The 21,602-nt window shown below is 60.1% G+C and overlaps 1 protein-coding gene and 1 long non-coding RNA gene across 11 annotated transcripts; one reads left to right on the forward strand and one right to left on the reverse strand.

Moving 5' to 3' along the window:
- Positions 1-1,847: 1,847 nt before the first annotated feature.
- Positions 1,848-9,037, reverse strand: LOC109434594 (uncharacterized). The gene is made up of 2 exons (XR_002135837.3): positions 8,925-9,037; positions 1,848-2,611 (listed from the first exon to the last, which is right to left on the reverse strand). It is a non-coding gene; the product is annotated as an uncharacterized LOC109434594 (long non-coding RNA).
- CAPN10 (calpain 10) lies at positions 8,409-21,301 on the forward strand. 10 transcript variants are annotated; one of them, XM_019711660.3, is made up of 12 exons: positions 9,291-9,614; positions 11,774-11,905; positions 13,033-13,229; positions 14,024-14,241; positions 15,656-15,797; positions 16,458-16,624; positions 16,829-17,109; positions 18,021-18,223; positions 18,335-18,575; positions 20,156-20,355; positions 20,591-20,636; positions 20,890-21,301. In XM_019711660.3, exons 1-12 carry the CDS (start codon positions 9,489-9,491, stop codon positions 20,917-20,919), a joined length of 1,983 nt encoding a protein of 660 aa, XP_019567219.3. In that variant the 5' UTR covers positions 9,291-9,488; the 3' UTR covers positions 20,920-21,301. The 10 variants fall into 10 exon arrangements, with proteins under 10 accessions (XP_088650688.1, XP_088650687.1, XP_019567219.3 ...); XM_019711661.3 differs by having other exon boundaries at positions 15,698-15,797; XM_074316123.2 differs by having other exon boundaries at positions 9,356-9,614; positions 11,774-11,917.
- Positions 21,302-21,602: the final 301 nt, after the last annotated feature.

The raw sequence follows: 21,602 nt of genomic DNA on the forward strand, positions 1-21,602 counted from the left end.
TCCTGGGCTGTTTGTCCTTCGTATCTGCCCAGCTTCTTGGGTGGAGTCAGGAGCTGGTTACAGCCTGTCCTCCGAAACGGGCCCCTGGCAGAGGCAGGGCATGCTGGATGGCACCGAGGGTCTTCCCACACTCCAGCCATTCCTGGCCACCCTGGGTTTGCCCTGCAGCCCCGGAGGTCTGAGGACCAATGGCAGGCCGCCCCCAACCTTCCCAGCCTCTTGACCAGGCCTCTGAGCCCCCCCACCCCCCACTGGACCCTCAGATACCAAAGCAAAGGAGACTACTTGTCACCACCCTCACTCTGGGCCTTTCTCGGTGGTCCCCTGTCCCAAACCAGAGTAAAGGAAGAGATGAGTGGTGGGGGCAAGTTTGGTCTCAGAGGATCGAGACATGGGCTTCAGTGGCGACTGGCACAAGTGTAATGGACGGGTGGGACAGGTGGGGCTCGGAAGAGGAACAGGTCGGGGACTCCACTCTCTCACCACGAAGGACAGTCGAGCTGTACACAGTGGAAGCAGTGCAGCCACTGAGTTTACACAGGGCGGCATCCAGAATTGGCCCCCCAAGATCGTCCCCAGGTTCAGGCCAACTGGACAGTGCTGTGCTTTTGTTCCAGCTCTCACTCCAGGATTACATGCTTCGGTCCCCAGTGATGTTACCTGACCCACTGACTAGACCCAGGCCCAGAGCCCCACTACACAAGGGGCCAAGACATAGCAGGATCAGCAACCTGGTGCCACCAGGTCACCAAATATCCCACTGACCTGTTCCCTGCACTTAAGACCTCTCTCCCCAGGAGATGGCCCAGTCCCCATCCAGTCCTGGCCAAAGCCCACGCCCAGGATCTCAGGTGGTTTCCACAAAGGAGTATCCACGTGCCACCCCTGCACCAGGGCCAGGTGGGGCTCCACTCAACCCAGGGACTTGTAAATTGGAAGGCCAGTCACCCCTGCAGGGACAGGACTGGGCCAGTGCAGGAACCCCCCGAGGAAACGACACGAGAGGTCTCGCAACCCCTGCCCATAGTCCTGGAGCCCTGCCAGGCAGGTGCTGAGAGGGGCCCTGTCCTGGGAGGGGGTGCCCAGGCCAGGCACTCCGTCTTCTCTTGTCTTCTCAGCCAGCCCGGAACACGGCGGTGACCAAGGAGACCTCCTTAGGGGCAGAGCCGCTGCTCAGCCTCTTCCCTGTGAGGCTGTGTGCAAGTCAGTGGTCTCATACTTTTCAGTCCTGGGTTCTGGGTTCCTTTGGCAGTTCTGCTCTCACCTATGCGGTGGTCTGTCCCCCCACATGCTCGCGTCCAGCTCCTCGGGCCGGCAGCCACGCCCCAGCCCTCCCGGGTCACTGCTGAGGAGCCTTGGTCTTCCGGCCAGCTCCACCCTGCCGTCCTCCCAACTGCAAAGCTCAGGAGCGGCTCCCAGCAGTCATGAGGTTCCTCCATGTCCTTGCCAGTGATCCAGCCGGACTTGCCCTCTGGGGGCAGCGGGAAGGACTGCTGTCCAGCCGGGAGCCCCTGCATGCCTGGCCTTTCTCAATTCCTTCCCTCCCAGCTTGCAAACCCAGAACCCTTTCCTGCACGTCTTCCTTGTAGTATCTGGCCACACAGCCTGTGACCAGCACATGCTAATGTCCCCCCGCCCCGACCGAGATATTTCAGACATCACCGGCCTCGTGAGTCATCGCAGCTGAGTTTTCCCAGTGTTTGCCAACATTCTGCTTCCAGCAGCGGGCCACAGCCAGCCCGATCCAAGGGCATGCGTGTCCTGCGTGTAGAGCTGCACCCCTCTCGTGGGGGCTGGTTCTACCCCACACAGGCTATGAATGCCCCAGCAACAGGCGACTCTACAAGACCATTTGAAACCACAAAGGTTTATTTTACAGTCGGGCTACTTGTACACTTCAGGTGGCAGTGGGGTGGGAGGTCTTCCCGTCACTGGGTCCTCAGGGGCCCGTGCTAAGGGAGAGAGCATCTGGAACATTCCAGGCAGTTTGCCACAGATAAGCGAAGGGCTCACACGAGTTTTGGACACACAGGGACCATGCACCCCTTCTGTTCACACGGGCTCCACGCAACCACTCCTGCCACGTGCACAGCAATGGGGCTTGGCACATGGCCGAATGGCCCCCGCAAGGGCTGAGTGCACAATGTGGGGAAACAGCTGTGTTTTCCAGACAGCAGTGAGTGCTGAGGCGTAGCAGCGGTGTCCATGGAGCCAGGGGACGCTGTCCAGAAAGGGGAGGGGAGGGCCAGGAGTGTGGGATCGGCTGGGGCCAAGGGAGGCGGGGCCTTGACCAGTGGCTTCTGCGAGGAGGTTGGCCGAGGAGGTTGACGGCGGACGCCTAAGGAAGTGTGAGGGAGATGGGGCTCGTGCGGAGCCCCTGCTGCCTGGAGCTTCTCTAGGCCTTATGGTGCCAGTGAGGTCTCCTGTGCGCCTCAGGCCGCGTCCTGTGCAGTCCAGCTCGTCACTCTTAACGGTGTTAAGTCCCCCTCTCCCAGGCCAGCTGACTTGTGCAGAATGTCCAGAAGTTCAGATCTAAAGCTGCAGCTCACGCTGGGAGCTGGGCGGGAAGTGTGTGGGGCTGGGCCACACACTCCTGGGACCACACTGACACCTGAGCAATGGGCAAGCAGAGCCCTCAGACTCTGAGCCCTGGGGCTGAAATCTGCCACCCAAGGGGGCTTGAGAAAAACCAGGAAACAGGGAGTGGCACTTGAGACAAAGGGAGGATGAAAACCAACAGAGGACTTGATACTTTTTAAGGGAGCGATTACTAAAATAGAAAATAAAAGCTCAGCAAAGGTCACAATGAGGATGGGATGCATGGGCTGGACCAGCAAGAGACAGCCTCCTGGGGCAGCAAAGGGACTCTGAAAAGGGACCGCAAAGTAGCAGGATTTACTGAAGCCCCTGGCGCATGGAGACACACGTGAAGCCACACAGACGTTCAAATTGATCAGGGCGTCCTGGCTGCACACGGGGGCATCTCCACAGGCCCTCGCCCACCAGAGGGACCCCAGCCACTGCCTCCCTTTGCCATCAGACACCCCCACTCCGGCAGGCTGAGCCACCGTGGCAGCCACGCCCTGGGCGGCCCACCTATCAAGATGTCTTCCCTGATACAGACCAGCCTTTACTTGAAAGAGTCTGATGTTAGCTGTTAAGGCTGTATCTTTTTTCCACTTTCTCTAGTCACCTGGCGAGACCCAGAACAGGAGCCCCAGAGCAGAAAAATGACTACAAAACGTGGGGCTTGGTCAGGCTGTCCACAGCGCCCGGCCCAGCGTCTCTGAGGGCCTTCCAGGGGCTCGGGGCAGGGTGCTAAGAGGATCAGTGCCACCCACCCAGGCCCAGACAAGCCTCTCCTTGTTCAAAAACCAATGAGCAGGCAGACAGAGAAAGATTCCACCGTCTGCATACGGTGGCACCCGCGACGCAGAGCAGCCCACACTGAAACGTGCTCACTCCCAAGGACTGCAGGCAACTGGAGGTGACCTGCACCGTGTCCGGAGTAACACTTACCACGTGACCACGGGGAGCAAGCTGGGGGAGCTTCCTGTTAGAAGCATGTGTTGGTTTTAGACCAGGGAGTAAAAAACACCCCAGACTCAACCTAAAACATCACCCAAAAAGAACGCGCGCCTCCTGCAGCCGTGAGCAAAGTGACAAGGCCTGACTGGTTTGGGAACTCGGGCTGCCCGCATGGAGCCGCTGTGTCCTACCCACAGTTGTGCCGTCCTGGGCTTCCTGCCTTCTCCCTTCCCAGCTCCATTTGTCACATGGGACCCTGATGCCTACCGGTGGGATGTGAAGGTCACACCAACTTGCTGTCTCCTTATTGCAGATGGGTTTGACCCTTCAGGCCTTAGGGGTGGACCCTTCTTTGTTTCTCCTGGAGAAGCGCCCACAGTTGCTGGTAAGAGCAGGTGGTCCCTTCAGCTGAACCTTCAGGCGGGGGAAGGGGTGACACCCAAGCTTCCAGACCACCACTCCCCCTCCAGCTAGGATGATCCCAGAGGCAGTCTCCCTTTGGCCAACGGTCATGACCTTCACTGGCCAGACCTCCCTCCACAGCCCAGGGCCATGGGCCTCACTGACCTCTCACAGCCCAGGACCAGCCAAGCACTTTGCATCATTTCTCACTTAATCCTGACAACCATCCTGGGCCCTCTGTACCTGGGGGGTTGTAGATGAGGAGACAGAGGCACGTAGAGCGGCCAGGACACCTGACCAGCAGGACCAGGTTTCCTGCAATACTTGCTCAGGTAACTTCAGAGTGCTCTGGGTTTTGGGGCCCTGCGGTGATGTTCTAGACACCTCCTGGCCCCACTGGGGTGGCCACCCAGGCTCCCCCATCTCTCAGACGGCAGTTAGTGCTCAGAGGGCAATTAGTTCCAGGATGTGTGGGCCGGTGGCTGGTCCTGCTAAGGTGGGAGCTTCGTGGGGGAGCCAGAGGCTGCCTTCCACCAGCCCTGGGCCCTCATGAGAATCCTGGACAGAAGGCTTGCTCAGAGGGGCAGGCGCCCCATTGCCCCACAGGCCCAAGACACTGGGCCTGCTCTCTGGCTGCTGGGGGATGGGACACGGGGCCTGAAACTACCCCGCAGTTCAGACCCGTCAATGTAGCTGACAATGTGTCTAACCCAAGTCCGCATCAAGGATTTTCCTGATCAAAGACTATTCTTTAACTATGAGTCCCATCAACCTTCCTAAACTGATCGGACCCAAAGCCAGTTCTTTTTCCAATTCTGCAGCTCCTGGGCTGCCTCAGGTCAGTTGGTGCCACCGTCCTGTGGCACCCTTCCTCTTTCTGACTCACGTGACTAGTCACCAAGTGCCTTTCTCCACTGCTGGCCCAGAACCTGGGCCTCTGAGCTCACTCTCCCAGTCTAGCCTCAAGACCAACTTCTGAGCCCCTGCAAGCGGAGCGATCTTTTCAAGTGCAAATATGCCGCCTGCCTCCACTCCTTCAGAGCCCTGGTTCTCACCTCCAGACCATATCAGAACCTTGGGCAGCCACACCCTCCCAGTTCCCAAACTGCTTCCCTAGGCTCACCACACCCATCTCACGCCCTGGGGACACAGTGGTCCAAAAATACAACCACAAATTCTCCGAGGCTCCTCCCTCAAAAGGTGGTTCTTGATGTGCCCCCCTTGAGTGTGGTCTGGACTTGGTGACATGCTTCCAACGAATGGAATATTGCAGACACCTGAGGTGGCTCATGAAACACAGTGCAGCCTCCATCTTCCCTGCCCCTTTGGATCACCAGCTCTGGGAGAAACCAGCTGTCACGTTGAGGACACTTGAGCAGCTTCCTGGAGGTCCACAAGACAAGAAACTGAGGCCTCCTGTGAGTGGCCCAGAAGTGGACCCTCCAGCTGACGTCAGTCCTGGCCAACATTCCCACTGCCATTTCCCGAGACCCTGAGCCAGAACCGCCCACTGGAGTCACTCCCACACTCCTAACCAACGGGAACTGTGAGATAATAAATCTCTGTCATTTGCAGTTGCTAAGTTTTGGGGTTATTTGTTACCAGCAGTAGATATCAGTACAGGGCAATCCTAGGATCCACCAGTTCTGGGGCTCAGGGACATCAACAAGACCTGTCTCTTTCTCCTTCTGCTCTAGATTCTCAGCATACTGGCCTTTGTCCTCTGGCTTGTCCCCTTGTGGCCACGATCTGGCAGCAGCAGTATCTGGCGAACGGCCCCGCCCAGGCACCCCAGGGCTGGCTGCAGGAGAACACCCACCCTCCGGCCTTTTGCAGACTGGAAGCCTCCTGGCAGCCCCGGGGGACTGTTTCTTATGCCCTGCTGAGCCTTTCTAAAGCTTCTGGCTCTGGAGCTAGGGACGCCCCAGACGCCCCAGCTGCCAGCAACTACGCAGAAGCAAAACCAGGGGCTCTTGGTGCTGACGCAGGAGCGGCTGTGGTGGATCCCAGTGGAATGTGGCAGTCGGCCCAGCACTTTCCCTCCTCCACCAGCTACTGCTGCCTGTCCCTTCACCTGGAGAGCCTCAGCGCTGCCCTGCTCACCTCCACCTAACTTGGGGTGATCTGTGGGCAGGACACTAGTGTCTAGTCTCTGCGCCCCCATGAGAATGCAGTGCCCAGACAGAGAACTGCCCGGTTACTACCCACTAGACAAACAGAGGAGAGATGTGGGGGTTCAGAGGGGGAGACCCTCCTGGCTAGGAAGTCGGAACACCCCTTGAAGAGCGACAGGGACAGTCATCCAGGCAGGATAAGGACTGGAAGCAGAGCCATGGAGTGCCAAGTCCGAAGCAGGGATAACCTGGGGGGCACACATGGACTGGGGCGAGGGGAGAGCAGGCAAGGTTCAGATTCCATAGGGCCTGCAGCACCCATGGGCTTAGGAAAGGAAAGCAGTTAGAAGTGAGCTGTATAGTCCACCACTGAGTGTGGTCAGTGGCCGCTGGTCCTGCCTGAAGGAGAACCTTTACCTTCATCCTCCTGTAACCCTCAAACAGCACTGTGATATGGGGGTGGTATCCCACCTTACAGTGAGGGCGCTGAGGCTCAGACTGTAAACAACTGCCTGTCCCAGGGCCTGCGTTTGTGGGTCGAGAACTAGCTGCCTCCAGACCTTCTTGTCCCACGGCCAGGGCTGCTTCCAGCCCGATACCCAGGAGCCAGAGGCCCCACTCTACAGAGCTGGGGTGGGCCCAGAAGGCACAGGGGCCCACACTCCTGATTGGCTTGGGGAGCATCTCTGCACCTAGGGGTGGGGGATAGGACCACAGAGCGTATGGGCCATGGGTGGTGCGGGTGCAGCTGTGCCGGACAGGCTGACGGCAGAGCTGCCATAATGCTGTCACTGCAAGCCTGGGTGAGTGGCACAGCACAGGCCCCCACTCAGGAGCCCCGATCTTGGGCTGGCCCCAGCTCTGCTGCTAACCACCTCTATGTGTTACCTGGGGCAGATCCCAGCACCCCAGGGCACGGAAAAAAATGGTCTCTGACCCCTTCAGGATCCCTAGACACAGCAGAGCCCAGGCTTTTGCTGATTGCTTTCAGCTACAGCACAGCCTCCAGTCTGCCAAGAGGTCGGAAGCATCTTCCTGGACAGCTAGTGCTACGGGGGTGGTGAATGGTCATGAGACATGTTGGGCAATGTGGTCACCCCTTTTTCTAGAACCTCAGCAGAGATAAGTACCCTAGGGCCCCAAACCAGGGGGTTGAGGCCTAGTGGGGTGCTACCACTAGCAGTTGCTACTCACGCAGGCCCTGCCGAGCCTCTCAGAGGGAGGAGCTGCAGCTGTCACAGGGGCTCCAAGGAAGCAGAAAGGTCAGGGGCAGGAGCTCTTGGATCAGGTTCAGTTTCCTATCCAGCAGTAGGGGCTTTTCGGATTTAACTGCAAAAGGGCTTTGAGAGGCAACCAACCGAATGGGAAAAGATATTTGCAAACAACGCCTCTGATAAGGAGCTAATATGCAAAATATATAAGGAACTCATACAACTCAACAATAAAAAGACAAACAATCCAATTAAAAAAATGGGCAGAGGACAGGAACAGAAACTGCGCCCAAGAAGACATACAAACAGCCAACAAATATATGAAAAACTGCCCACCTTTACTATTAGGGAAATGCAAATAAAAACCACAATGAGCTATCACCTCACCCCAGTCAGAATGGTTATCATCAACAAGACAAATAGTAACAAATGTTGGAGAGGCTGTGCAGAAAAAGGAACCCTCATACACTGTTGGTGGGAATGCAGACTGGTGCAGCTGTTATGGAAGGCGGTGTGGAGGTTCCTCAAAGAATTACGAATAGAATTGCCATATGACCCAGCAATCCCTCTCCTGGGTATCTACCCAAAAAGTCTGAAAACATTGATTCATAAAGACAAGTGTGCTCCAATGTTCATTATTTATGGTGGCCAAGACATGGAAACAATCAGTGTCCTTTGATAAATGAATGGATAAAGAAGTTGTGATATAAATACACAATGGAATACTGCTCTACCACAAGAAAGGATGAAATACTGCCATTTGTGACAACACGTATGGATACTGAGATCATTATGCTAAGGGAAATAAGTTATACAGAAAAAGTCAAGAACCACATGACTGCACTCATATGTGGGATATAAAACTGAAAGGAACAAGACAAGTAAATAAAGAAACAAAAACTCATAGACACAGACAAGAGTTTGGTGGTTACCAGAGGGTAGGGGGGCGGGAGATGGTAGAAGAGGGCAAAGGGGGTCAAATATATGGTGATGGAAGGAGAACTGGCTCTGGGTGGTGAACACATAATGCAACATATAGATGACGTATTATAGAAATGCACATTTGAAACCGATGTAGTTTTGTTGACCATTGTCACCACAATAAATTAAAAGGGGGGTGTTGATTTAACCACCCTTCATATCCAGGCGCTGGGTGAAAGCGGCCTGGGGTGCGACATCTGAGAAGCGGTCAGAGGTGGCAGAGCCGTCACTAGCAAGTCCCCTTCTCCTGCCCTGCCGGGTCCTCTGTGAAGGCCGCAGCCACACTGACGCAGCTCGGGGAGCAGGCGGAGAACGCGCTTCTGGCTGACCGCCTGCCTTCCGGGGAACAAGGATGGCGAAGGGCAGTTTCCTGCAGCAACGGTGCGTCCTTGCGCAGGTGCGGAAATCACTGTCCTCGCCTCCCGCAGCACTGAGCGGCTACGAGCTACGACCGCACGTCCCGGCAGGTCACTCACTGTCCAGCCCACCAGGACCAGAAGCCCGGCTATCTAGGGGCCAGCAGGATGCTCCAATCTCATGCCCTGCCCGGCGCGTCTGACCCCAGACTGCCTTGACCCAGCCTCCCGGGCCGGCAAGGCCCTCCCCGGGCCATCTCATTCCCCCGGACCTCAAGACACAGCTTCACACCTGCAGACTTGCCACCTGCCGCAGACCGCACTCCACTCACCTTCCGAAGCGCGCCTCCCATTGGCTGCTCCCACAAAGGCGGCCCCGAAGCCGCGCGCCGGAAGAAGAGGAGCATTCTGGGAAGCAGCGCTGCATGCTGGGACCAGTGGTCCACGGCCGACCTCGGCCGAAGTGGCCTCTCCGGTCCCGTTAGTCTCCCGAACCCGTGAGTCCAAGCGGCCCCGACGCCCCAGTCCGAACCACACTGGTTCAAGGACAAGACGGCCGTCGGCCTCTCAGCGGCGGATCTCGGCCGGGACGGTTCTGGGCCCCGCTGGCCCGGAAGGAGAAGTGCTGCTGGGAAGATGCCTCAGCCTCGCGAGAGTTCAGCTCGGAAGCCACGCCCCCAGAGGAAGTGGTTACCGGGGCGACCGAACGGACGGCGCCGGGGCCCAGGGCTCGCTGCGGTTCTCCCCCGGGTGGAGACCCGGCTGGAACTGGGAGCATCGGGCCGGCCGGAAACCGGCAGCCGACTCGCCGTCTCCCTCCGGGGCCGTCTCCCTCCGGGGCCGCGCTCGCCCTCGCGCCGGGCTCGTGCTGCCCATGGGAGCCCGGGTCGCCCAAGATGCGGGCGCCGGCCAGGGAGCTCTTCCGAGACGCCGCCTTCCCCGCCTCGAGCTCCTCGCTCTTCTCCAGCTTCTCTACGCCGCTGGCCCAGTTCCGGGAGGACATCACGTGGAAACGGCCGCAGGTCAGGCGCTGGCGGGGCTTGACGTCGGGTGTTTAGCCGTTGTTTCCGGCCCGGGTGCGAGCGCGGAGTCCGGGCCGGCGCGGCGGGACCGGGGGCCGGGTCGGCCGGGTCTGGGCGCGCGGTGGCCCGCAGGCCTGCCGCCCTCAGGACTGGGTTCCCAGGCGCCGTCCCACTTCCAGCCTTGCAGGGCGTCCTAGGGCCGGAGCTCCCGACCCCCGCCCGGGACGGCTGTGTTCAGGGGAGGGGAGGACCGGCCGGAGGAGAGCGAGCGAACCCAGCCCGCTGCCCTCCTGCTCCCACGGGCCGCTAACCGCACGTGGCTTCTCGCCGCACGGCTCTCGGTGTCGCGTGTTTGTTTGTGGCTGCTGCTCCCCGGCGGTGAGGTCCTCGCGTGATCTTCTGGACGGGCCAGGCTGAGCCCACAGAACAAGGGCGCTTTGCGCTGCACTTTTCTCTTGTGGATTCAGTGCACCTGCCTTTTCAGCTGTGGACGTTTTCAGGTGGTAATTTAAAGGGATGCTCTGGCCTAGCGCTACGCTCACATCTTTAGGAATGGCTTGCCTGCTGAATACGACTGTCCCAGGGACCAACCTGCCTTTCCTGAGTGTGCGTGGCCACCAGAACTGCGCGACTTGCACCAAGGCGCTTTTGTGCAGCACTGAGAGGGCCTGCTTGGCCTGAGAGGAGGCCAGGGCCTTGTAGGATACGCCAGTGGGATTTGGGTGAAAAACGGCTCTCAGGTGCAAGGGGAGGCCCTTGGGGGGCGGGGCAGCCCTAGAAGACGGATTCAACTGGGGGGGTGTTTGAAGAAGCTCACGCCTACTGCCTGTGGGGAGTGGGTTGTGGGGCCAGAACGCAAGTGGCCATTGCAGTCCTGGACAAGGACGGAGGGGCTCCCATTAGGGTGACGTCTGTTACCAGTGGAGGAGTTTGGAAAGTGCTCTGGTAGGTCCTGGTGACTGGCTGGAAGTGGAGGCTGAGGGTGATGAATCGATCGAGAATGACCCAGATGTCCAGCCTGAGCACCAGGTGCAGGGAAGCCCTGTTTGATGCACTGGGGAAAAGCGGGCTGTGGGGAGAGCTGGAGGTGGAATCGAGCGTCATGTGTCCATTGGAGCTCAGCAGGCGGGTGGATGTGGGAGCTGGGAGCTCAGGAAGACCCTGCTCTGGGAACTGGGGCTGTAACACGTGGCTTGTGGGCCAGGGCTGGAAGAGTATGTCAGGAGAAAGTATAGGGAGAGAAAGAGGAGGCCTCAGAACTGAGCCTGGCTGAGCCCTGACCGTTCCAAGTGGGGTCACGCAGGTGCCCGGACAGGTAGACTTGAGAAGCAGCAGACAGTGAGGTGAACGGGCAGCCAGGAGCACATGGAATCATGGGAGCCACCAGGCCACTGCTGTTCTGAGGCTGCCGGGTGTTGGGGAAGATGAGGACACACGACAGGCAGGACACTGGTGACTGGCTCAGGGGCTGGAGATGCTGGTGTGGAGAGTGAGCCGGAGGGAGGAGGAGCAGCGGCAGCTCTTTCCAGAAGTTGGTCAGTGAACGGAAACCTAGAGGGAAAGAGTGTGCGGGGCAGTGTCTTAGAGAAGACAGAGCTTCTCCCTGGTGCCTTGTGCGGCTGGGATTCTGCCGGCAGAGGTGGCAGAGGGAGGGCGTCGCAGGCTCTGAGGCGACAGAGGGGCAGGGCAGGTGGCGTCTGATGAAGCCTGAAGCGGGGGGCGTGGGCGTGGCGAGAAGAGCTGGAGAGCAGCGAAGGCGTGAGCTAGTCTGGGGAGTGGGAAATCGAGCCTTTTAGAGAAACAGTAGGCTTTCCAGCAGTGTACAGGATCCCTCGAGATTTACCGCTGGGAATTGAAAGTGAAATCATTTTCTAGGTGAACATTTCGCTGCTTTGAGAAGGGGGATGGTAGGATTCATCCAGGTTTGGGGGTTTTGCCAATTAAGGAAGGTGGACAGAGACAGGGACCCCATGATCTATGCTGGATGGAGTGACGTGAGCTGACTCATATGTGCAAGAAGCCGGCCGCCTCTCTTCCCTGTGGGGCGGTGTGGATCAGCGGAAGAGCTCCTTGCAGCCCATCACCTAGACCCTCCGTTTTGCCTTTTAAAGACTCACCATCAAGCATGATGTAACTCTGGACAATTTCCTCTATTTCAGGAAATTTGTGCCACGCCCCGGCTGTTTCCAGATAACCCCCAGGAAGGGCAGGTGAAGCAAGGGCTGCTCGGGGATTGCTGGTTCCTGTGTGCTTGTGCTGCCCTGCAGAAGAGTCGGCACCTCCTGGAGCAGGTGTCTGCAACAGTGCGGTTTCCTCCTGCTCTCATCGTCCTGTCTGCCGTGCACAGGAAGGAAGTGGGGGGCCAGGCATCTGAACCCCTTGTTCCATGGTGCTCTACTGTGGCTGCTAGTGTGGGCCGTGGGCTCCGAGGCCCAGACGCGGTGTCCCTCTTTCCTGCAGGGGTCTGTGGGGTGCTTTCTGTCCTGCTCTGCCATCTCCTGAGTCCTGGGGGCTGAGGTACTCAGAGCCACACATGTGGAATAAAAAGCCAGACATGCCAGCCCGATGGGAAAGGGCTAGCCAGGGGAGCGTGTGCGCCTGGCGTGGAATAAGCTTCTTTAGCTAGCTGGCTTTAGCTTGACTATAAATTGGTAAAAGATGGTTCAGACTGTCAGTGATGCCGGGTGGGCCCCACAAGTGCTTACACTCCTTCCCCGGGGCTCTCACGGCTTTCTGTTTGGCTCCTTGCTGAGTGTTGCTGATGAATGCAGCAGCATTCGTGGACAGTGGTGACCCCGTCCAGAGCGCCTCCCTGTCCCAGGCCCCGAGCTATGCACGGCACGTCACTGGCTTTCATTCCCACAGGCCCCGCCGGCTTTGCCTTTTTTTTACAAATGAGGGCACTAGAACCATTGTCATTGTTTTTCCGGCTACTGGATGGCAGAGCCAGGACCAAACAAGTCCCTCGGTGCAAAGCCCGCACTGCCTCTGTGTCCGGATGCTGGCAGAGGCCCTGAGCTCCAGGCTCCTGCAGGGGGTTGCTGTGCCCATGGTGGCCTGCCGTCTGCAGTCGGCTCTGTCCAGACTTGGGTCTCATGCTTGTAAAAGTTACGTGTGTTTTGGATTCAGGTCTCGTGCTTATTTGGGACAGTAGGACTCAATGGTGGACTTGAAGCTTTTAGAGACACTTGGCTTCCTCACTGTGGTCTGAAAATATTTTATTGAAAAGTCTGCTATTTTCTGTCCAGTGACTGGTTTTCCGTGAGCACTGGCGGCTGGGTGTGGAGAAAGGTCGAGGCCCCTGCAGAACCGTAGGGGCCTGTGGGACAGTTGAGTTACACTCTGGTTAACACACTTGGAATGCGCCGCACGATGTTTGTGTCTCACGGTCTCCGTTTGCCTTTCCTGTACACGGTAGGTCATTCCTCCCGGACAGCCGAGCTGGCTCGACCAGACGTACCGTGGCTCCTTCACCTGTCGAGTTTGGCAGTTTGGACACTGGGTGGAGGTGACCATAGATGACCGTCTGCCTTGTCTTGCAGGGAGACTCTGCTTCTCCCGGTGCCAGAGAGAAGATGTGTTCTGGCTTCCGTTGCTGGAGAAAGTCTATGCCAAGTACGCATGCTGGAGGCTGGAGGGGCCGCGGCCACCTTAGGCTGCCGGAAGCATCACCACTTGGGCTGCAGCGCCCTTGTCAGGTCCAAGGGTCTGGGGGCCAGGCCTGGGCAGGGCGGGGTAGGGCTGTCCAGAGACAGACACTCGGAGACTGGGCCTTTGCTTGGCCTTCCCTCCCCGCCCACGCCCTCTTCCCCTGCCCTCATTTCAAAGTTGGGCATGAAGGTATCACCCCAGGAAGAGGATGTGTGTTTTCTTCTCTTTCCTCAAACCTCAGCAACAAAGATTTTTACACCTGTTTGTTTCCTACCACTGGGGACAGGCAGCCTCTCTGCAAGTTGTTGGGGAAGAAAGAGGCCACCTTCTGTCAGTCCTTGTTTCTCAGGGTCCCGCCTGCGACCGAGCCCCTGACCCACAGTCTGAGTTGCACTGTCCTCTTAGAAGGCATTTGTCGTCTTGCTGGCAGACTGGGCTGATAGGCAGGAGGCCTGCGGTCAGGGCGGTGGGCCTGAGCCCCTCCGTCCCACGGCCGCTGTCAGGGGGTGGGGCTTGGTCCTGACAGACGGGGTGCTCCCTGCCTCACACTCCAGCCCACGTGGGAGGGGGCAGGGTGTTGCTGGGACGCTGCGTGGTAGCGTGTGAAGGACGTGGCGAGGAAGAGGCGGCAGGGAAGAGAAGAGACTGAAGTGGGGGTTCAGGGCATGATGTGGCTGTTGTAGGCTGGGGGTAGAAGCGAGGCGGGAGCCTCACGCACCCCAGTGCCGGAGGCTCACCCCACTCGTCTGTCTCCCCAGGGTCTATGGGTCCTACGAGCACCTGTGGGCAGGACAGGTGGCGGAAGCCCTGGTGGACCTAACCGGGGGCCTGGCGGAAAGGTGGAACCTCAAGGACTTGGCACAAAGCAGTGGCCAGCAGGACAGACCCGGCGACTCGGAGCCCAGGACTTGCCGGCACCTGCTGGGCCTCAAGCAGCGCTGTCTCATCAGCTGCTCCGTGTTCAGCCCCAGAGCAGGTGAGACGCTGGCAGCGGGAGGCGTGGCACGTGCCCTCACACCTCCGCGGGCCCTTCACTGTGGCCCTGACAGGACTAAGTGGAACGAGGACATTTGTCCTTCCATGCTGCTGTCCCGGGTGTGACCTCCTGCTGCCCACCCTTCTCCCTGACCAGGACCCACCCAGGGAGGGGTAACCGTCCCGCAGAGACGGTCTAGGAGGCAGATGGTACCATGTCTGCCCAGCTGGTAACCTGGCACAATCAACACTCAGGTTATCGATTTAGTGATAGATGCACTCGTTAGAGAAAGGCTGTGGAAAGGAAAACATCACTCGAGCATTAACTGCTGTGACTTTTTAGTGCTTGCTCAGTGTTTCATAAACACGCACTTTCGGCATTCTGCATTAAATGCCGTTTTCTCTTGTTACATAAGCTACGTATTTCATTAGTGGATCTTCCTTCATCCTTCCCTTAACGTGGGTATTTTGGGTCACTCCAGTTGTGTGCACTTATAAATACCATTGCAGTGAACATCTTTATGAATGAAAGTTTCCTATTTAGGATTCTTTTCATAATGGAATCTTTGCTCAGAGACTATGAACGTTGCAATAAACTCTCCAGTGTTGACAGTTACGCTGCTCTGGCTCATGTGTGAGGGTTGGCACAGGCCTGGCAATGGATCTGCCACACGCAGAGCCTGGGACAGGGCTGAGGGGAGCCTGCCCTGAGGGAGAGGGGCTGTGTTTAGCATCAGCTGCCCCGGGGTGGGGTAGACGGGTGCTGGGTGTCGCCTGGAGCCCAGTGAGGTGGCAAGGGGCCGGGGATGTGGGCAGGACACCCAGGGCCAATGACAGTGCCTTATGAATGAAGCACTTAAAGGAGTTCTCTCCGCTCTGGGCCGCCACCCTCCACCGTCCGCCCCAGACGGTGCCATCCTGCTTGGCTCCTCCACACGTAGGCAGTCTGTCCTTGGTCTGGGCAAGTGGAGTCATTTCCCGCGGGCCTCAGCCCTCCCACTGCCCGACCGCTCCCTGCCTCCCCAGCTCGCCTTGCTGACTGGAGGTGTCCCTTGTCCCTCCTTGGTCACAGACCATCGGCGACCGTGCTAGTAGCGGCACATTTCAGAACTGGCCATGTGCCGCCTGCGTCCCTCGTCCATCCAGGCAGGGGCGGAGGCCCCGAGAAGGGACTGAGTAGCCGGCCTGGTCCAGCTGAGCCGGTGTCCAGAGCCACCCTTTGTTGTGGCTCTGCGCTGGCAAAGGCCATGCCTGAGTGAACCTGTCCACAGCGGGCAGCAGAGGGGCCTCCCCTGTGGGGGTCCCGATGCCTGTGTGGCCGCAGCTGGGTGGGCTGGAGCAGCCCCGGGAAGGAGACAGCGGTGCGTCCACTTGGTCTGGGAACTTCCCGCCTTGACCGCACCGTCCCTTGCCAGGCTCCCGGGAGCTGGGGGAGTTTCACGCCTTTATTGTCTCAGACCTGCGCGAGCTGCAGACTCCTGCCGGTCCCAGTCTCCTGCTCCTGTGCATTCAGAACCCCTGGGGCCGGCGCTGCTGGCAGGGGCCCTGGAGAGAGGGGTGAGTTGCCCATGCGGGGACCCCAGTGGCAGCCGAGAGCTGTCACAGCAGTGTGGGTGCCTGGCCCAATGCCGGGGCTCGTGCCAGGGGCGTTTCCATGGTCAGGACAGGGCTCGGTGGGGTCCCATGAGGCCCCCTCGGCCCCTGCTCATGGGCCACATGTCCTGTGCTTGGCCCGAGATGGCCCCAGGAGGCTGGCTGACCCTGGGCCCTGGGGTCCTGTCTTGACTGCCCGTGGAATGGTGGATGCCTAGTCAGGCTGTGGATGACAGGGACCTATGGGACGCCTGTGCCACGGCTACGTCCTGGTGCTGGGACAGCTCCCCTTCGCCAGCGGGGTGGTGAGCAGACCCCCACAATTGGTCTGAGCAGCTCCACCCGAGGCAGTGGACACACATCCTTCCCTCACCGCTCACTCATCCATCCACTCAGCCAGGCTATGACAGTCATGCAGAGGCGGGAGCCCGTGAGGGGTGACAAGTGACTGCCCCGAGGCTGGTCCAGCCCAGAGCACATCTGAGCATGGGAAGGGGCCATGGTGTGGGGCCGTCCAGGGCTGCAGGGACAGGAGCTCTCAAGATGCTGTCTGGGTCCCCGTCTGCCCCAGTCAGTGCCGTCAGCTCTCAGATGAGGCCTCCGCTGAGGTGAGATTCCTTCCAGGGGCGAAGGTTGGAGCCGGGTGGAGGCGGCGGACCGGTCTGAGCTGCTGTCCCAGCTCCAGGAGGGCGAGTTCTGGGTGGAGGAGGAAGAGTTCCTCCGGGAGTTCGACGAGGTCACCATTGGCTACCCGGTCACAGAGACCGGCCACCTGCAAAGCCTCTACTCGGGTAAATTACTCGGGGGCAGCCTTTGTGCGCGTGCAGCGGACTCTGCCTTCTGAGGTCGGGCCCCAGGCGCATTTGGCTTCTGTTCTGTGCCGTCCCCTCCCATCCCAGGCGGCTGGAGGTGGGGACACAGCGCGGCTCTTGGAGGACTGGCGTGTGTGGGTGTGAGGGGGCGTGGGAATCCGACGCCCTGTGCTCTCGCCACAGAGAAGCTGCTGTGCCACACTCAGGCGCTGCCTGGGGCCTGGGTCAAGGGCCAGTCGGCAGGAGGTTGCCGGAACAACAGCGACTTCCCCAGCAACCCCAAATTCTGGCTGCGGGTCTGGGAACCGAGTGAGGTGTGCGCTGCCGTCTTGCAGAGGCCCAGGGTGCGCACATCCGACTGGGCCGGCCGGGCCCGGGCACCTGCAGGGGACGACCGCACTGCGTGGAGCCCGGCGCGCACCCCAGGCCAGGACTACCCTGCTGTGGGCTTACATCTCTGGAAGGTAACTCTACGGCCAGTGGCTCCCGCTCGGGCAGGGGTCAGGGGCGGGGCCCGTCGAGGCCTGAATCCCAGGACCTGCAGTGCTGGGACACACGTGGTGCCAGGAGCCAGCGCCACATGCCCCCACTGCCTGGCCATCCTGGGGATCAGGCCTGTGGGTGCTCCCAGCGCTGATCTGGGGCTGCAGGACTCGGTTCCCTCTACCTTGCCAGGTGTGTCTGTCGACCAAAGGCAAACAGAACCAAAGCCCCCACAGAGCCGCCTGGTGGGCCAGGCTGTGGGCCCCTGACCCAGGCTCTTTCCTGGGAGCCGGGTTATTAGAACCACTGCTGAGACGCCAGGCCCTGGGCTCAGCCACTTCCCGTGGGACCTCCACAGGCCTCTTCCCCTTCCCTCCTCCCTCAGTCTCCCTACCCATGGGGTCGTAGCGTTCTGCTCTCATAGTGTGGTCCAAGGAGCCGCCTGGGCCCGATGGAGACGCCTGTCCTCTCCCAAGGGCCAGGAGCGTCTTGCACAGGAACGTGCTGCCCGCTCGCCTGTTTTTTCATCTCGTGTGTCCCGCCGAGGTCTGACAGCTCCCAGTCTGACAGCTCCCAGCACCGTGTTCCCTGTCCCTTTGTGGGCATGGCTTACATTACGTTCCTTTTCTTCTGCAAAAGGTGTTGTGGGCAGGCCTTTTGTCCAGCGGCCCCAGGGTGCTTTAGCCATGTGCTTTGGGGCACAGCCGGCACATTTGTCTGTTTTCCCTGGAGCAGAAGGGTTTGCAGCTCGCATCTGGGACAGGGCTGAGTGAAAGCCTGGGAGTCGTGGGCATTTTCAGCTGGTCCCTGAGAGGCTGGGGAGGGGCCCACAGGCCCTAATGCTGGGAGCATGGTGCTGGGCCGGTCTCTTTGACGGGCCCTCTCTCCTCAGGTGGAGAAGCGGCGGGTCAGCCTGCCCCGGCTTCTGTCCACGCCCCCTGTGGCTGGCACCGTGTGCCATGCATATGACCGTGAGGTCCATCTCCGCTGTGAGCTCGCCCCTGGCTACTACCTGGCTGTCCCCAGCACCTTTCTGAAGGACGTACCGGGGCAGTTTCTGCTCCGGGTCTTCTCCAGCGGGAGAGTCTCTCTCAGGTGAGGGGCCACAGGGCTGGCAGTCCCCTCCTAGGTCCTGCGTGTTCGGCTGTGCCCGAGGCAGGCCCAGTTGTGCTGCAGCCACCCCCTGTGCTTGTCTTTTCTGGGCAGTGCCATCAAGCCGGTGGCCGAGGTCCCCGACCCTGAAGGGGAGTGGGAGACAGTGCAGCTGCGGGGCTCCTGGAGGATTGGCCAGACGGCGGGGGGCAGCAGGAACTTCGCATCCTACCCCACCAACCCCTGCTTGCCGCTCTCGGTGCCGGGCGGCGCGGGCCCCCGCTGTGTCCGGATCACTCTGCGCCAGCACTGCCCGCACAGCGACTGCCATCCCATTGGCTTCCACGTCTTCCAGGCAAGCTCCTCGCGCTCCTGGGAGGGCCCCTCAGAGGAGCTGTGTCCATGCAGATAGCGGGCTGTGAAGCACAGGCCTGGACACATCATTTGTGCACGTTGGCCAGGCTGGCCGGTCACGTGCAAGACTCATTTCTAGGTTTCATAAGACTCGTAATTCACTGGGGTCACAGGTCAGCTCAGGTAGCCGCTTGTCCACTCACCTGGCTTAGAACACCTGTGTCGTGAGGACCGTGCCTCCCACTGGCGTCACTGGGCAGTGATCACCTGTACATCAGCAGCTGCCCCAAAGCTCTGGAACCCCGGCCTCCCCCGTGCCCCGTGCCACGAGGCTGCTCCTGGGGCAGTGGGCGCCCTCGGGAGCCAGGAAGAAGTGACGGCCATGGTGTGGGCTTGTGGGAAGGGAGGGAAGGGAGGGAGGGGAGGCTAAGTGACGGCCACTCTGCCGCCCAAGACTTTCAGATCAGAAAGAAAAGGGAAAGCCAGGTGTGTGGGTGAGGCGCTCACAAGGTTACCCACGATCCCCCGGGCCAGGGCGCTCAGCCTCAGACTGCAGTGGGCTCAGCCCTGTGGGGCGGGGCCTGAACCCCAGCCAGGTCCAGGGAAAAGGTGGCTTCCAGGATCTGGGGCTGAAAACGTGTTGTTCCCACCTTCAGCTCAGAATGGGGTGTGTGCCTGGGGAGCCCCACAGAAGGGGACTGCTGTCCTCCAAGTATTAGGTGGGGTCTGCTGAGTGCCCGCCACGGGTGGCGAGAAGGGTGCGTGGAGGCCAGGGAAGGGCCAGTGAGTCGTAAGCACCACCCGGAGCATCTTCCTTGGTCAGTCTGCCCTCTCTTCTGCCATGCAGGCAAGTCACGCTTAGCAGACCAATAGTTGGAGGGAGGGGCAGAGGTCAAGTGCCAGAGGTCAGAGGTCACAGGATCCCATGGTGCTGTTGAGCCTCCCCAGCCCACACGCAGTGTGCTCCTGGGGTCCCCACTTCAGGGCGGCGGCCGGTGTCCCAGGGGGACGTGGGCTGGGAGGCTGACCCGGGCCTTGTTCCAGGATCCACTGGGGTGGAGGGGACACATGTAGCATGAAGTACAGTGACCTAGGAGAAGAGTCGGATTTTCTCAAAAGGTTCTGTCCCCTTGGGGGGGGGGGGGTGCAGGGCACAGCCGCTGTGCTCCTGGAGAGCAGAGGCACCCAGGAGCTTTGAAAAAAGTGCTGGTGGCCAATCAGACGACTCTGGGAGGGGCCTAGGCCAGGTGATTGTGGTGGTTCCCCCAGGTGTGGGCACCTGACACCTGATGGGACCTCCTGGCAAGGGTGGTGGGGCCTTAGTGGTGAGCCCAGCTTTGTGGGGCTGGCAGTTCCTCCTCAGACACGAGCATGTGTGTGTGTGATGTGGCTGGGGTGGGGGGAACAGGTACCAAGCCCCAGGAGATCCAAGCACACAGCAGCTGGCTGCTCCTGCCCGGATGTCCACAGCCCGGCCTGCTTCCGGCCTTGGAAGGAGAGCGTCCTGAGCCTGAGGACGGCTGAGGGCACTCTGTGTCTGCCCAGGAACAGGCCTACCAATCTGTGCCCGTGCCTCCCCAGGTTCCAGCAGATGGTGGGGGCCAGGGCACAGCCTCTCTGTTGCTCCAGAAGCCTCTGCTGAGCTGTGTGCCACACTGCTACGCCCAGGAAGTGAGCCGGCTTTGCCACCTGTCTGCGGGGACCTACAGGGTGGTGCCCTCCACCTACCTGCCGGACACAGAGGGCAGCTTCACCGTGACCATAGCGACCAGGATAGACAGGTGGGGCCATGCAGCAGGCTGTGGTCCCCAGTGCCACCTTCGCCCTGTTTTCTCCTGCCTGCCCCACCGCCCCAGCTCAGCTGTCCTGGCAGAGATGAGGCTGACACGCGTGCCTGCAGACGCCTTGCCCGTCAGCCTGTGGGGGGGCGCATGGATGGGCCTGGGCATGCCTGTCCTCCCCCACCCCCCATGTGGGTGGGGGGCCCGGAGGGCTGACGGATGTTCTTTCCTGCAGGCGCTCCATCCACAGCCAGGAAAGGCTGGGGCAGCTCCTCCAGGAGGTATGATGGGCCCTGGGGTACTCGCTCGTCCCGCCCCCTCACAGCAGCCACCCTGCAGGTCAGGCCATGCCTGGGGACACAAGCTGCACTTGTCTCTTCCCCTGAGAGGCACCTGGCAGAGCTTCTAAGGGGCTAAGACGCTGATGCTGTGGTCAGGGCCCCAGGCAGTGCCAGTGGGTGCTGAGCACGCAGGCCACACCCGCCGTCCATCAGGCGCAGCCGCTGCCCTACGTCCCCGTCTCTCCTTTTGCAGGCCTCCTTCCTGGCAGTGATGAAAACCTAACTGGATGACCCTAAGTGTCAACTCTGGTGACTGAGGGCCCTGGGGCTCACAGTGGCCCACGGCGTCCCCGCACGGTGCCACCAGCCTCAGGGCTACGACTTCCCCTGCTGAGCTCAGCAGCCGTGTGTGCCTGCGGGTCCAGGTGACGAGCCCTGGGGTTGCGCAGGTGCTGCAGGAACGGCAAGAAAACCCCTGTGGGCATCTTGTCCCACCGCCCGGCGACAGTGTCACGGGAACCCCCACATCTTCTCTCATGGTTCCCGAGAGAGGCTTTAACGGCAGACAGGCGGGACTATGTCACGACACACCCTGTTTAAAACTATTTGTTAGAAATGTTTATAGGATGTAACTTTATAAATAAATGTGAGTGCTGAGTGGTTTACAGGTGACTCTTTCCGGCTGGTCTCACTGAGGGAGCAGGGGAGGCCCTCAGGCCTGCCCACCCAGCTGCTGACACACGGGACAGCGGCCTCTGGGAGGGGCTCGGTGGGGGGTGGGGGAGGCATGGCTCCCGGGGGTGCCCAGGGTGAGCAGGAGGGAGTGGCGGGAAGCAGCCTGGCACCCCATCTCCTCCTCACCTGGCAGCCATTCAGTCACCTGGCGAGCAGGCAAATGGTATCAGCAGGCATGGAAAGTGCTGTGCAGGCCCCCAGAGAGCCTGAGGCAGGCGGGCGCTGCCAGAC

Source organism: Rhinolophus sinicus, chromosome 17 (genome assembly GCF_057876585.1).
Source record: "Rhinolophus sinicus isolate RSI-liver-muscle chromosome 17, RSI-T2T, whole genome shotgun sequence".
Taxonomy (NCBI): domain Eukaryota; kingdom Metazoa; phylum Chordata; class Mammalia; order Chiroptera; family Rhinolophidae; genus Rhinolophus; species Rhinolophus sinicus.

Bases quoted from the DNA above. Each gene is read 5' to 3' on its own strand.
- CAPN10 (XM_088794561.1), top strand. From the start codon at position 8,774: ATGCCCTGCCCGGCGCGTCTGACCCCAGACTGCCTTGACCCAGCCTCC. The intron at 15,798-16,457 runs GTGAGTTGCCCA...GATTCCTTCCAG, and splicing joins CAGGGGCCCTGGAGAGAGGG to GGGCGAAGGTTGGAGCCGGG. The intron at 20,637-20,889 runs GTATGATGGGCC...CTCCTTTTGCAG, and splicing joins TGGGGCAGCTCCTCCAGGAG to GCCTCCTTCCTGGCAGTGAT.